Source organism: Macaca nemestrina, chromosome 17 (genome assembly GCF_043159975.1).
Source record: "Macaca nemestrina isolate mMacNem1 chromosome 17, mMacNem.hap1, whole genome shotgun sequence".
NCBI classification, from domain to species: Eukaryota; Metazoa; Chordata; class Mammalia; order Primates; family Cercopithecidae; genus Macaca; species Macaca nemestrina.
Genome location: NC_092141.1, coordinates 74,156,671 through 74,172,653, shown reverse-complemented (window position 1 = coordinate 74,172,653; position 15,983 = coordinate 74,156,671). Strand labels below are relative to the sequence as shown.

Genomic DNA, 15,983 nt, shown 5'->3' with positions numbered 1-15,983 from the left:
CATTCCACCTCCCACATGTCCATCCTGTGTGCACACCCTGTGACCGGACACTTTGTCTGGGAAAGCATTCACAAGGGAAGCGAAACGGTTGGGACTTCTGCCGCCAGCGCAGACAGCGGGAGATGCACAGATAAGACACACTCAAATGAGGGCTCTTTAAGGTGGCCCTTTATCCTACAAATCACCCCGTTTTCATGGGCTATGTGTACACACACACACACACTTTAAAATAGTGCAGTTTTGAATCAGAAAAAAAAGGCAAAAATGGTAATGTCACATCTGGTCGTCTTACAACAATATCAGCAGGCTGTCTCAAATCTGCCACAGCCTGAACTGAACCTGCCTCTCCCGAGTAACAGGTTGTTTTCACCTCCCGCAGACCATCCGCGCTGGCTTCAGATTCTCCACTACAGGCAGGGCACACGAAAACCTAATTATTATAGTCATCAATATCGACACACACAGCAAAGAAGTCACTTAATAAAATCGAGCAGCACAAATCGACCCAAAGGGGTGCCCTCCACTCCTGCCCCACGTGTCCTCGGACGCCTCGCAGACGCGGTCCCCCGCCCGCCTCCCAGGGCCCAGGTGAGGGGCCAGGATTACCTTTTGGAGAAATGCCATCCTCGGCCTGTACTGCTGGCCTTGGTGTCGGATTGTCATCTTGGCCCCTGGATGGATTCACAGCCAGAGCACCAGTGGGAGACAAGAGGAGAAGCCCCCCAAGTTCGAAAGGCAGCCTGGCTCGCCCCAGCCCTGGGCGTCGACGGGGAGGCGGCTGGGCGGGGAGGGCGCGGGCCGGGCCCCCCTGACTCTCACTAGGCGCCGCTGACTTGGAAAGCAGCTGGAATCCGCGCCAGCCAATCCGCGAGCGGCGCCGCGGGCTTATTAGCATGCGCTGCGCGGGCGCCCACCTGCCGCCAGGGGGCGCTGTCCGCCCCTCGCCGGGACCCCTCGGAGCAGAAGGTGAGACCCGCAGGGCAGGGCCCCGGGAGGAGGAGCAGGAGGAGGAGGGGGACCTGGTGGGATGAGCGAGACATTTAACTTGGGGCGGAGTTATGCAGAGAAGTGACACAAGGAGCCCTCACTAATGCAGCGCGGTGGAAAATATGGACTTTCCTATTTCAGCTCTGCCATTAACAAGCCGGCAGCCCTGGGTAAGTTCCTTACAATCTCTAAGTGTCAATGTCCTTCACTCAAAAGTAAAAATTGGAAAATGGGATCATAATAGATGAGGTTGCTATATAGAAGAGGATCATATAGAAAAGGTTGCTATACCATTTTAATGAGGAGATGTGTAACACAGTGCTTGGCCCTCAATAAATGCTTAGAAAAAAAAAAATTAGAGGTGGCGATTTATTGACCCAATAGCACAGGAATTGCTAAGATGTGGGTTTAAAAAGAGAGAGCAAAGAAGTGAAGAAGGAAGAGGGGAAGGTTATAGTGCTCACTGGGCTAGCTGTCTGGCATTGAGTGAATTATGTTTTACTTCTCTGGTTCTTAGTGTTTCGGTTAGTTGGTTGGTTGATTGGGGTTTGCTGTTGTTGTTGTTGTTTAACTTTTTTTTGAGACAGGGTCTTGCTCTGTCACCCAGGCTGGAGTGCAGTGGTGTGATCACGGTTCGTTGCAGCCACAACCTCCCAGGCTCAAACAATCCTGCCACCTCAGCCTCCCCAGTAGCTGGGGCTACAGGCATGCGCCACCACCCCCAGCTAATTTTTACAAAAATTGTTTTGTGGAGAGGGTTTCACTATGTTGCCAAGGCTGGTTTCAAACTCCTGGGCTCAATCGATCTGCCCACCTCGGCCTCCCAAAGTGCTGGGATTACAGGAGTGAGCCACTGCAGCTGGCTGGTTTGCTTATTTTAATAGACTTTATTTTTTAGAGCAGTTTTAGGTTCACAGCACAACTGAGCAGAAGGTATAGGGACATGTTATATATCCCCTCTCCCCACACACGCACAGCCTCCCCCATGATCAACATCCTCCACTGGAGTGGCCCATTTGTTACAATTGATGAACCTACACTGACACCACATTATGTCAGCATTTTCATCTTGAGAAAAATGCAAGGATGAAGCCTCTAAGTTACTATCAAGAGCCCTTCTGCTTTGTCATATAAAGCACTTTCTCTTAAACATACTCGATGGTTATTGAATGTAGCAGATAAAATGTTTAAGTTGGAAGAAAACAAGAAGGCGTTTACCTTAGAAAGGCACAGTCAACCAATGTCCCTTTAAAGCAGTGGTTCTTGGCTGGCTGTGGTGGCTCACGCCTATAATTCCAGCACTTTGGGAGGCCCAGGCAGGCGAATCACTTGAGGTCAGGAGTTTGAGACCAGGCTGGCCAACATGGCAAAACCCTATCTCTATTAAAAATACAGAAATCAATCAGCCTAGTGGCGCAACCTGTAATCCCAGCTACTCAGGAGGCTGAGGCGCAAGAATCACTTGAACCCAGAGGCTGCAGTGAGCCAAGACTGAGCCACTGCACTCCAGCCTGGGTGACAGAGTCAGACTCTGTCTCAAAAAAAAGCAGTGGTTCTTATCCATTCTCACAGGTGATATTTACCTGTAAGAATCTGATGAAAACTATGGACACTCAGGAACACACACACACATACACACACATTCACACAACACTGACTGAAGTTTGCAAACAATTTCAAGAGGTTCATGCCTGGGCCCTCCTGTGCCTTTTCAGGAATCCCTGATTCAGAGCCTCCAATTTAGAGGACCCCGGACGCTGCAGCGATCCGTCCATGCGGAAGACCAGAGATTCTGCCAAGCAAATGGAACCACTGAGAAGTATGCTCCTGGTGTGAGCTGAAATCCTAAGAAAATGCTGGAATATCTTGATTTTTTTCTCATAAAGCATCTTTGGAGCCTATTGTCATGCAGAGCACATGCTGGGATCTGACCAAGAAGATGAGCTATGAAGTTCCTTCCAACTTCAGCATCCCTTATCTCTAGAAACCCTAAGCATCGAGAAGATAAGTGGCTTTCCTAAAATGAAGGATGAGAAAAATTATTCAGGAGCAAAGAGAGGCAAGAATACAAAGCGCTTTGCTCACTAATAGGATAGGAGAGGCCTCAGTGTCTGCCACTCTCCTCCCCATCCCTTCTATCAGGCCCTGCTCTCCAAGCAACTACGTTTTGTGGGACACACCTTTGCTCACTGGACCAGAGCTGCGGGGCATGGGACCCAGAGGCCAGTTCCCCACACGACAGGACCATGATGTGGATCTGAAAAACGGAGAGGAGCTTGTTAGATTATTACCTTCACAAATGTCAGCTTGAGTCAGATAAAGTCAGGGCCACAGGAAGCTGAGACCAAACGCAAGCTGAAGTTATGAGGAAGGCAAAATGAAAGGTGAGCAGAAGCAGCCGATCAGAAAAGGGAGGCAACCAGGCTGGGCGCAGAGGCTCACGCCTGTGATCCCAGCACTTTAGGGGGCCGAAGCTGGTGGATCACCTGAGGTCAGGAGTTCGAGACCAGCATGGTCAACATGGCAAAACCCCATCTCTACTAAAAATACAAAAAAATGAGCTGGGCATGGTGGTGCATGCCTGTAATCCCAGCTCCTCGGGAGGCTGAGGCAGGAGAATCGCTTGAACCTGGGAGGTGGAGGTTGCAGTGAGCCGAGATTTGCACTCCAGCTTGGGCAACAGAGGGAGACTCTGTCTCAAAAAAATATATACATCTGAAAGAAAAGAAGAAAAGGGAAGCAAACAAGCTGAACGGAGAGCAGCGGGAGGGGCCATGACACAGACAAGCCCCTCCGATTAAGCTGGGTCAGTGCCTTCCCAAGGGCGAGGGTGTCTTCGGGAATCCTCCCACATTATCTGAGTCTTTGTTTCCTGCAACGGAAAGAGCCTGTCATGTAACATGGTATTCAAAGTTTCATGCCCGTGTCCTGGGGGAAAAAAATTGATTTAATTCATCGATTTATTTAATCAACAGACATATTGTTTGCCAGCCATTGTGGTAGAGTCTGGAATTCAAAGCGGAATATGACTCAGTCCTTTCTATGAGAATAAGACCAGAAAAATACAGATATAAAAAAGGAAAAAAAGAATGTGATCCAGTTCCTGTCTCAAGGAGCTCAGAGTTTAAAGTGGAAAAAGAATATTTTAAAAAAAGTTATAAAATAAAATCTATGTGTAATGAAGATGTAGCCAATGCAGTACAGGGTTTTGTGGAAAGGCACCTCACCCAGCCCGAACGGAAGAGAAGACCAGGAAGGCTTCCTGGAAGAGGAGTCTTAAAGAAGATAGGAAGTTAACCAGGTGTAGGGGCAAACAAAGTTTCCTCACAGAGAACAGCACAACAAAAGGTGCAGAGGCAAGGATTAACATAATTTGAGGGTGATGACTAGGAGTTTGTTGGACACAAGGTCAGGAAGTTTGGAGGGGTCAGGCATGGTGACTTACGCTTGTAATCCCAGCACTTTGGGAGGCCGAGACGGGAGAATCACCTGAGGTCAGGGGTTCAAGACCAGCCTGGCCAACATGGTGAAACCCCTGTCTCTACCAAAAATACAAAAATTAGCTGGGTGTGGTGGCAGGCACCTGTAATCTCAGCTACTTGGGAGGCTGAATGAGGCAGGAGAATCACTTGAACCCAGGAGGCCAAGGTAAGCCAAGATCGCACCACTGCACTCCAGCCTGGGTGACAGAGAGAGACTCTATCTCAAAAAAAAAAAAAAAAAGTAAAAAAAGAAAAGAAAAATTTAGAGGGTTTGGGTCAGGGATTAAATGGAAAGGGACATAAAAAATGTTTTATATCTTGATGGGAGTGCTGGTTAAACAGGGAAATAAGTTTGCCAAAACTCATCAACTATTCTTAAAATTAGGGCATGTAATTATATGTAAACTGTACCTCGAATGTAAACTTTACCTCAAGTAAAAGGTTGGCCTTGTCATCTCAATGCTTTGGGAGGTTGAGTTGGGTGGATCACTTGAGGCCAGGAGTTTGAGCCCCAACCTGGATAACATAGTGAGATGCTGTCTCTACAAAAAAGTTTTAAAAATTAGCCAGGCATGGTGGTGCGTACCTGTAATCCCAGCTGCTGGGGAGGCTGAGGCGGGAGGATCACTTGAGCTCAGGATCACTACTGTACTCCAGCCTGGGTGACAGAGTGAGACCCTGCCTCAAAACAAAAACAAAAACAAAAAAAAACAGGCCAGGCACAGTGGCTGACGCCTGTAATCCCAGCACTTTGGGAGGCTGAGGCAGGTGGATCACTTGAGGTCAGGAGTTCAAGACCAGCCTGGCCAACATGGTAAAACCCCAGCTCTACTAAAAATACAAACATTAGCTGGGCATTGGGGCAGATGCCTATAATGTCAGCTACCTAGGAGGCTGAGGCAGGAGAATCACTTGAACCCGGGAGGCAGAGGTTGCAGTGAGCCGAAATCATGCCACTGCACTCCAGCCTGGGTGACAGAGTGAGACTCCATCTCAAAAAAAAAAAAAAAATTGACCAAAAAAAGCAAATAGTACCTTGCAATAAACGAGTACTAAAATTAAATCCTCCTGTGACTCTGACTGAGTCAGTAAATGGACGTTCCATTATCATCAACATCAACATCATCATCAGTTTTGTGACTAGCATCCTCTGCATCATTATCAACAAAAGAGTGTGATTCAGACCCTAAGCGGAGTCATGCTGCCCTGGGTATTGTACAACGTGATCTACATAGTCCTGGACCTTGTTCCCTGTAGGCTAAAACCTCATCCCAGTACAATCATGTGTTCATCCAGACAGAACACGCAAGCAGCAGTGCCCTTTAATGTCCAGGTCTAAGATCATCTCAATAAAATATCGCAACACCTCTAGTCAACCCAACAATTTAGTTCAGTCCAAGCGCTGCACTAAAGCTTAAAAGGACATGTTGCCTGCCTTTGTGCCCCTCTCAAAGTCTGGGAAAAGAAACATAAACTTAAACAGTTCATTTGGACATGATGGATGTTTCAGATCGCTGCCAGGCCAAGACTTCCATGAAGGGACTTCTTAGAAGTGTGGCAGGGTTAAAGGAGCCACTAAGGGATGTTAAAGATCCCAGGTAATATAATAGCGACCATGGGAAGCTGTTATCCATTATCTAGGCATTTAAGGATGGAAAGCCAGAGCCCTCCTGGGAGGGGGGGCTGTCATCTTGGAGAGAGAAAGCCTGAGAGAATACATACCCCGGCTCTCTCTCCTCCTGCCCTCCGTCTCCTGTTTCCTCCCAGTGTTCAGTCTTGACCCAAATCCAGAGGGCAATGGGTCTGCAGTCTTTTAGAGTTAGCCTCCTGCAGCGCAGAGGCAGAGAAGGGCAAAAATTCTGGGGGCTGGAAAGGACACAGGGGAGTCACACTGTGAAGAGGCAGCACATGGGTTAAATGTCGGTGGTAGTGTGCACGCCCAGATCTCAGTCTCAGAGTTCATCCTCTGTCCCCAAGCACTTTGGACAACTCAGGTACAGCACCTCCCACACCTGCCCTGACCTGGACAGAAATGGTGTCGGGTTCATCTGACTCCCGGAGTCACTGCCCATCCTCTACCCTTGCTTACGTTTCATCTAATTGTCTTGTGTGAAAGTATTTTAAGTGTATACTACATTTGCAATTCTAAAAAAAATCATACAGAGAGAAAAACCTTCAGATGCATGAATGTTTCTTCTTAGGTCCTTGTAGCCAATACAGCATGAAGACATACTCTGGTGGGAAACCAAAGGGCATTATTTTCCACGCTGAGCATATCAAGCCAGCTGGGCAGAGTCTCTATGCACCTCATGGGTCAGCCCAAGTTCAACAATAAAGGGAAGTGACGGTTGGACACACCCACCTTTATCTCTGCACTTTCACATTCTCCACAAAGAAGCCATGTTGGACCTCTGGAAGCTGGCCAAACCTGGTGGCCCGGGGTGTTTGATCAGGGAAAGAAGGAGAAAAAGAAGAGTTGGTACTTCCTAGACGGCTTCCTGCCTCTTCCTCATCTGGGGGTTGTTCAGAAACTATTTCAACCTAGTAGGGACCACCAGCTACCACCACAAACCACAGTCCTATCATAGAAACCTGGTTCCTCTCAATTTTTTTTATCCTAAATTAAATTCACTGGATGCATCCAGAAAAGATATTTTTCACATGCATTGCTCGAGATGAACATAGCAAAAAAAGAACAAATCACACCTTTCTCTGTTCCCCACCCCTTCCCAATTCTGTAGGGTACACTTCCATCTAAGGACCAGGTCAGATTGGAACTGCTGAAGGGCATTTGCTACTTGTTTTAAGGGTATTATTATGTTTTATTATAGAAAATTTAGAAATACAGAGTTTTAAAAAATGACAGTATGGGAAAAGGTACTTTTATGACTTATAATAAGCTTTGGTTTTAAGACAGTGCTGGGATTAGCAGGGTGTGAAGACCATGAAGCACAAGATGTGTGCCCTTGTCCCTCCGCTGCCTCTGACCAGATAGGAGCCTTTTGTTCACAGCTTCATGGAGTATAATTGGCATACAATAAACTGCACATATTTAAAGTGTGCAATTTGATACGTTTTGGCATATATATACACCCATGAAACTGTACACACAATCAAGATAGGGAAATTATCCATCATCCCCCAAAATTTCTTTGCACCACCTCTGACCTTCGCCTCCTCCCCTACACTGTCCCCACATAACCACTGACCTGCTTTCTGTCACTATGGATTAGTTGGATGGGTGACTTTGTTTTATTTTTTTTATTTATTTATTTATTTTATTTTTTAGCTCTGTTGCCCAGGCTGGAGTGCAGTGGCACGATCATAGCTCACTGCAACCTCCAACTCCTGGGCTCAGGCAAACTTCCCGCCTCAGGCTCCTGAGTAACTGAGACTACAGGCATGCACCACCATGCCAGGCCAATTCTTTTATGTTTTGTAGAGACAAGGTCTCGCTGTGTTGCACATGCTGGACTCCAAATCCTGGGCTTAAACGATTCTCCAGCCTCAGCCTCCCAAGTAACTGGGATTACAGATGTGTGCCACCACACCCAGTGAGGATGGGTGACTTTGATCAAGTTACCTAACCTCTCTGATTCTCTGGTTTCTCACTAGTAATATGTAATTTCAAAAAGAAACAGACGTGAATTCAAAACTCCCCTCAAATTTGGAAATCCTATGAGGTCAGTATTCTGAGGAGAGTAAAAAGCTCAATCAGCCCTGAGGTGTAGCAGAATGGGAACAGTGCTCCCCCTAAGTCAAGGCCCTTCTGAACTTAGACCGACCACCCCAAAATGGGACTCCATGTGGCAGACATTCAAAAGAGCTGAGGGCTACCAACAACATTCCCCACAAGTTATCACACAGAGATCAGGGATGGGGCAAGAGGGACCTACTTTAGAAAAGAGACCTCAGGAAAATGTACTAATCGCTGCACTCCATTTGTATTAATCTTACTGAAGCCCCTTTCTTTGGCTAAACACTCCCACCCTGCAAAGGATGCTTACACAGAATGCACGCCAACGGAGGGTCCTCTACTGACACTGGCCCCCAAGATCCACCTAGAGGCTTGTGCCTCCCTCAGTGTTTCTGCCAACTGCCCAGGTTCCCCCCTTGCCCTGACTGTGACAGGATGGCTACGGTACCACAGCTGTGTGGATCGGGGGGGATCCCACCTCCTCCTTCAGCTTCCACCAGCCACCACCACTCTTTGTAAGGAGCTGAGATGGTGGTAGGGAACAAGCATCTGTCTTATGGTTTTCCAAAGCAAGGGATTTTCCAAAACTCCTGCCCGTTTTACCCTTGGTTTTCCCAGAAATGGAAATGTCTGGAAGGGCACAGGAAGATGATTGATACAGGAGACACAAAGAAAATAAAAACATTAACTCCTGCAAGAATGCATTTTTAATCCGGTTCAGGTGTTGCTTCTAAAGATCCACCTTCCCTAGGCTCATTTCTCTTTGTTTTGATGTGTGAACCTAATAATCGCTTTCTCTATCTGTGAATCAGTCTGTCTATCTAACCATCCATCCATCCATCCATCCATCCATCCATCCATCCATCCATCCATCCATCTTCATCTCTATGTCTTGTTACATCACCTGAACCTTGGAAAAGCTAATTGTGCTTTTTTTCTCATCTTTCTTTATCTTTAGTAGACAGCCCTTCTGGGTTCAAAATTTAAACCACCCTGCTGACAGCAAATGAGGTGTTAAAAAGTACAAATTCTGACCGGGCACAGTGGTTCACACCTGTAATCTCAGCACTTTGGGAGGCCATGGTGGGCAGATCACTTGAGGTCAGGAGTTTGTGACCAGCCTGGCCAGTATGGCAAAACCCAGTCTCCACTAAAAAGTACAAAAATTAGCCGAGCATGGTGGCACATGCCCATTAATCCCAGCTACTTGGGAGGCTGAGGTAGGAGAATCGCTTGGACCTGGGATGCAGAGATTGCAGTGAGCCAAGATTGTGCCACTGCACCCCAGCTTGGGCAACAGAGTGAGACTTCATCTCAAAAAAATATATATATATACAAATCCTTGGGGGTGGAGGGAATGAGAAACGACTGCTAATGAGTATAGTGTTTCTTCATGAAAATGTTCTGGAATTTGTAGTAGAGATTCAACCTGTGAATATGCCAAAACTACTGAGTTGTGTACTTTAATAGGGTAAATTTTATGGTATGTGAATTATATCTCAATTTTTTAAAAATACATAAGCCAGGTACAGTGGCATGTACCTGTAATCACAGCTATTTAGGAGGCTAAGGGAGGAAGATCACTTGAGCCCAGCAGTGTGAGGCTGCAGTAAGCTATGACTGCACCACTGTACCTCAGCCTGGGTGACAGAGCAAGACCCTGTCTCTAAAAAAAATAATGATAATAGAAGGAGCATTCTGTCCTCCTAGAATATTCTACTAGATCTTCATCCTAAGGGCAACTGGGCTTGTCCCCTGGGGTGTCATACCCATTACAGGGGAGGTTGCTTTGCTCCTCTGTCATCACCCTATTTCCAGGCTGGTATTAGGAGTTCCCCAAGCTTCCCACTGCCACTTCTGAACCATCGTTCTTCCACTTTGGTGCTAAACCCTTCCTCCTCTGAGGCGTACACACCCATCTCCACCACCCTACTCCTCCTAGTACTCTTGTCTTTCTCCAGATTTTCCCCCACAGAACTTGAGCACCTTACCCACATCCTCCTCTTGTCCATCCCGGGTGATTTCAGAGTCCCAGTGGATGAACTCCCAACTTTCTGACCCTCAACCTCCTCCGTTCCAGCGATCTTTGCTTCTGCTTCACTTCAGCTAACCACTTCCATGGCCATATCCCGATCTTAACTTTGAGCTGAGTCATCTTGGGAAAGTCTTGAACTTGCATATTTGTCCTCTAAGTCCAGCATTCAGTCCTGCTCAGGGTTCACTTACCTGTTGTTCATCATCGTGAAACCTCTAGGTCCCAGGACCTTCTGTTTGCTCCAAGTGTCCCATCCCTCATGAGTTAGGTCTTCCCTCCTCTCAGCTTAAGTCTGCCCCATTTGCTATCTTCATTTCTTTTTATTTTTCTCTGTGCCCAGGGGTCTTACTGCCACCCAGGCTGGAGTGCAATGGCGTGATCTCGGCTCACACGGCCTCAACCTCCCGGGCTCCAGTGATCCTCTGCCCTCAGCCTCCTGAGTAGCTGGGACTACAGGCGCGTGCCACCATGCCCGGCTAAATTTTTTTTGTAGTTTTGGTGAAGATGGAGTTTTGCCATGTTACCCAGGTTTGAACTCCTGAGCTCAAGTGATCCACCCACCTCGACCTCCCGAAGTGCTGAGATTACAGGCGCAAGCCACTGCACCTGGCCTACTACCTTCTTAAGAGCCTCTCAAGAAGAGCCCCTCACCTTCTCTCTAACAGACTTGTCCAAAATTTCCCAGTCATGGATCAATCAATCCCATACCCTGGTAGACACAGCCAGAATTTATTATTTATTTATTTATTTATTTCGAGACGGAGTCTCGTTCTGTTGCCCAGGCTGTAGTGCAGTGGTGCAATCTTGGCTCACTGCAGCCTCCACCTCCCAAGTTCAAGCAATTCTCCTGCCTCAGCCTCCTGAGTAGCTGGGACTACAGGCTCATGCCACCATGCCCAGCTGATTTTTGGTTTTTTGTTTTGTTTTGTTTTCTGTTCATTTGTTTGTTTAGTAGAGTTGGGCTTTCACCAAGTTGGCCAGGCTGGCCTCAAACTCGTGACCCCAAGTGATCTGCCCGCCTTGGCCTCCCAAAGTGCTGGGATTACAGGCATGAGCCACCGTGCCTGGCCGACACAGCCAGAATTTATTTCACTGAATTTAGGTCACTGTTATCTACCAGTTCAGGGAGGCTGAGCACTGCAGTCATGGAAAGAGCACAGAATTTGGAACAAAATAAACCATGGCTGAGTCTTGGTTTGGCTGCTTACTAACATGCGTGCCCCTGGGCAAAGCCTCCACTTTCTAATGATTCATTTGTTTGCGATGAGAAAATCAAATTATTCTTAACAAATTATAATTAATATTGTAAGTGAAAACGTTTAGGCCAGGCATGGTGACTCACGCCTATAATCCCAGCACTTTGGGAGGCCAAAGCAGGCGGATCACCTGAGGTAAGGAGTTTGAGACCAGCCTGGCCAACATGATGAAACTCCATCTTTACTAAAAATACAAAAATTAGCTGGGTGTGGTGGCACACACCTGTAATCCCAGCTACTTGGGAGGCTGAGGCAGGAGAATCACTTGAACCTGGGAGGTAGAGGTTGCAGTGAGCCGAGATCATGACAATGCACTCCAGCCTGGGCAACAGAGTGAGACCCCATCTCAAAAAAAAAAAAAAAGTGAAAATGTTTGCTAAATTGCAGAATCTGGTGGTAGGAGAAGCTAGTTAAGTCAAGAAGTCCTATCTGTTAGGTTCCGGCTGCCTCACCGAAGGCTGCTAAGGGTTACCAGTACCTGAATTAGGACACCATTACATTAATACCAATTAGGACTTCATGGAAAAACTTTCTAACAACTAATTTTGTTCTTTAAACTAAGCAGATGATCTCACAGACCAGGGAACTGGGTGTCTTTGGAGTGTTCCCAGCGTCAGTGGCCATGGTCCAAAGTTGTAGATGAGATCTACTCTATACTCAATGGTAAACTATGCTCCTATCTATCTCTGTCAACTCTGAGAATTTCTGAGTCTCAGATGGATTCCAGGAGAGTCTTGTACGGCAGAGAAATTGATGCTGGTATCACTCATTCAGTATCACCATCAAAAGATGAGCAATCACTCATTAGAAAGGGTTTTCGTGGCTCAAGCCTGTAATCCCAGCACTTTGGGAGGCCGAGACGGGCGGATCACGAGGTCAGGAGATCGAGACCATCCTGGCTAACACGGTTAAACCCTGTCCCTACTAAAAAATACAAAAAACTAGCCGGGCAAGGTGGCAGGCGCCTGTAGTCCCAGCTACTCGGGAGGCTGAGGCAGGAGAATGGCGTGAACCTGGGAGGCGGAGCTTGCAGTGAGCTGAGATCCGGCCACTGCACTCCAGCCTGGGGGACAGAGTGAGACTCCGTCTCAAAAAAAAAAAAAAAGAAAAAAAGAAAGAAAGGGTTTTCAAGGGTTTCCAGGCCGGCCTGACACATCTGCTCCAGGCACCTAATGAAGCCTGCCCCTTCCCTGGTGTTTTACTGTATCTTTGTTGAGATGGGGTCTTGCTATGTCGCACAGGCTGGTGTCAAACTCCTGGGCTCAAAGGATCCTCCAGCCTTGGCCTTCCAAAATGCTGGGATTACAGTTGTGAGCCACCATGCCCGGCCTTGTTGACTGTATCTTAAGCTTCCTCTACACTTTGCATTTTTTTTTTTTTTTTTTTTTTTTTTTTTGAGACGGAGTCTCGCTCTGTCGCCCAGGCTGGAGTGCAGTGGCGCGATCTCGGCTCACTGCAAGCTCTGCCTCCCGGGTTCACGCCATTCTCCTGCCTCAGCCTCCCGAGTAGCTGGGACTACAGGCGCCCACAACTGCGCCCGGCTAATTTTTTGTATTTTTAGTAGAGACGGGGTTTCACCGTGGTCTCGATCTCCTGACCTTGTGATCCGCCCGCCTCGGCCTCCCAAAGCGCTGGGATTACAGGCGTGAGCCACCGCGCCCGGCTACACTTTGCATTTTATGTCTGAATGTTTGCATATGAATACCGGCCTTGCAGGGTGGTCTTTCTTGAAGGTAGATTGGATCGATCTGGATCTGAAGAGAACGCTAATTTCTCCTTTTAGTCTCCAAGGAAAGAGATGATTCCTAAGGCAGAAAAAGGAAGCAGTAATTCAGAAAGTGAATCTTAGGCACAAGTCTATTCCTAGAACTCATCTGTCCACCATATGGAAGCCAGTCTAGGGATAGGGAGATAGGCAGTCTGCAATCCCCAGCAATCAAGTTTTTTGTTTTTATGGTTTTTTTTAAGAAAATTGTTCATATTCATGTGGTTTCCTCTATTCCCCTTTTGTTGATCATCTAGGATTTATTACCTTTTCACTAGTCGTTCCAACTTCTTTCTCAGCTCTGGACTCGAGGCTATTCTGTTTTCTTCAAGAAGACTTTATTGAGCACCATTTCTGGGGTGGGAACAGTGTTAAGCACCCAGAGTACAAAGGTGAATAAGACACAGTCCCACCTTCGGGGTATTCCCTGTAGGAAAGAAAAATATAAAATAAATGTCTAGGATAATGCAGTAGATAATATTGCAACATGTGGAAAGTAAACAGAAAAGGAAAGAAAGGAAAGGTGGTGATAAAGTGTGCTAGACAGAGAAAATATTGATCAGAGTCACAGAGGCAGGAACTGATGATGGTAGGACGTAACGAGCATTATTATACCTGCTTCATTCATTTAATTTTTACCCTGTGAGGCAGGGGACTATTAATGTGCCCATTCAACAAATGAGTATACTGAGAGTCAGAGAAGCTGAATAACAAGCTGACATTCATGCATCTGTTAAGCAGCAGAGCCAGGACTGGGGGGCCTTCAGTCTGGCTCCTGACTTCATGTCTTACTGCCTCGCCATGCTGGGATATTCTCATTGGCCAGACCTGCGTCATGGGCTCACCCCAGAAGTGGATTGAGGGCTAGCAGGTTTCCCACAGAAAAATCCTACTGTTAAAATCATTAAAAGAAAAACTGAATGTTGGGCAAACAAAAACAATAGTTGTCCATTGCAGAATCACTTCAAAAATACAGCTTTTCCTTTCTCTTGCATTATTTGCTTGAGATAAATTTTCACAGATGGGATCCCATGAGTCACGGTGGCTTTTGATATAAAATGCCAAGTAGTTTTTCAACAGGATGGCATATATTTACATTCTGTCTGCTCAGAATGAACTAATTTCACCACACCTTTATTTGTGTTGGATGCCATATGTTTTATAAACTTAGACAATTCTAATTTTACTAGATTCTACAGTTATTTGTATTTGCATCGTTTTCCCTATCCCTTTTTAGAGTGGAAAATACAGATAAGAAAGTCTATAGGCCGGGCGCGGTGGCTCAAGCCTGTAATCCCAGCACTTTGGGAGGCCGAGACGGGTGGATCACGAGGTCAGGAGATCGAGACCGTACTGGCTAACACGGTTAAACCCCGTCTCTACTAAAAAATACAAAAAACTAGCCGGGCGAGGTGGCGGACGCCTGTAGTCCCAGCTACTCGGGAGGCTGAGGCAGGAGAACGGCGTGAACCCGGGAGGCGGAGCTTGCAGTGAGGTGAGATCCGGCCACTGGACTCCAGCCTGGGCGACAGAGCGAGACTCCATCTCAAAAAAAAAGAAAGCCTATATAAGTTGGTTAGCAAGAACCTTCGAATCAACAGATGGGCCAGCTGGAGCCCTGGGAGCACATGGAAGGACAGGTGTGTCTCTCCTGCCCGCGGCCCTAGGGACCAGAGGGCAGGGTCTGTGCTGAGAGATGAGACCAGCTCATTCAGACCCAGCCTGGGGTTCAAACTCAAAAGGAACTTCAAATGTCAAACATTTTTGGGTTATTATTATTATTATTACTAGTCATTTCAGCTGTGTTATTGCATGAATGTTAGACTTCATCTAAATTTTTAAATGCATGTGTGCATACACTACCGGAAAAACGCTAGAGAGACTTGCTGACTTTGGCGGTGTCCTAGTGTGTTCCTGTGTCTTCATTTTGTTAAATCGTGATGAAAGCAATTTCCGAGACTCTGCTGGTGGTACTGCCAGGTGCGCACGAGTGTGAAGGGGTAGGAAAGGGATCACGAAGAGATGAACCGATGCTCCTTCCCCTCCTCGCTGCGAGGCCACTTTCCTTTGCACCAGAGACCTCAGGCTCCGCCGCTTGAGGCCCAGACCATAGAGATGCAGAAACCTCCGGATTCCTAGAGAGGAAATGCGAACTCAGGAAGTCGGCTTCTGCCGGCGGCCCACTTCCGGCTTCCTTCAGGCAGCGCGAGTGCGCTGAGTTCGCGGGCTTCTGTCTGCTGGAGGGTTTCTCGCATCTTAGGTCCCTGCTCTGGGCTCAGGGGAGGCCTTGCCGGGTGGACACGAGCCCCTAATGCCGATTCTGGGGCCGCAGGCGGAGCCTTCTCCACGGAACTCGCACGCCGCGGGATTGGGGGCCAGGGTGGAAGGCTTTTCGGAGGGGCCACCTTGAAGCCCGTAGCGCCGGGATTCCTTTCGCCTAAGTGCTACTTCGAGATCGGTCCCTCAAATGCCTAAGCTCTGGACTTTCCTTTATATAACCCCTACAGGCTCGAAAAAAATAATGGTGACACTGCAACTTAAAAGTATTTAGTTTAGGCCGGGCGCATTGGCTCACGCCTGTAATCCCAGCACTCTGGGAAGCCAAGTTGGGAGGATCGCTGGAGCTCAAGAGTTAGAGACCAGCCTGGGCAACATAGCGAGACCCCGTCTCTACTAAAAAATACAAAAATTAGCCGGGCGTGGTGGTGTGCGCCTGTGGTCCCAGCTGCTCGGGAGGCTGAGGTGGGAGGATCGCTTGAGC

At 47.5% G+C, this 15,983-nt stretch overlaps 1 protein-coding gene across 7 annotated transcripts in view; it reads right to left on the bottom strand.

The window, feature by feature from the left end:
* LOC105469368 (regulator of G protein signaling 9) overlaps positions 1-15,339 on the bottom strand; it is a 107,736-nt gene extending 92,397 nt beyond the window's left edge. For 2 of the 7 annotated variants that reach the window (XM_071083472.1, XM_071083471.1), the window contains exons 1-4: positions 15,086-15,339; positions 13,490-13,649; positions 13,167-13,262; positions 3,168-3,244 (exon numbers count right to left, since the gene is read on the bottom strand). Coding sequence is in view for 2 of the 7 variants with exons in the window: in XM_071083468.1 (XP_070939569.1) it covers positions 607-663 (57 nt within the window). In the remaining 5 variants the exon portion in view is untranslated. Of the gene's footprint in view, positions 1-606; positions 836-3,167; positions 3,245-4,898; positions 5,118-6,831; positions 9,019-13,166; positions 13,263-13,489; positions 13,650-15,085 lie in introns of those variants that run through there. The other 5 variants (XM_071083468.1, XM_071083469.1, XM_071083474.1 and 2 more) reach the window with 4 other exon arrangements.
* Positions 15,340-15,983: the final 644 nt, after the last annotated feature.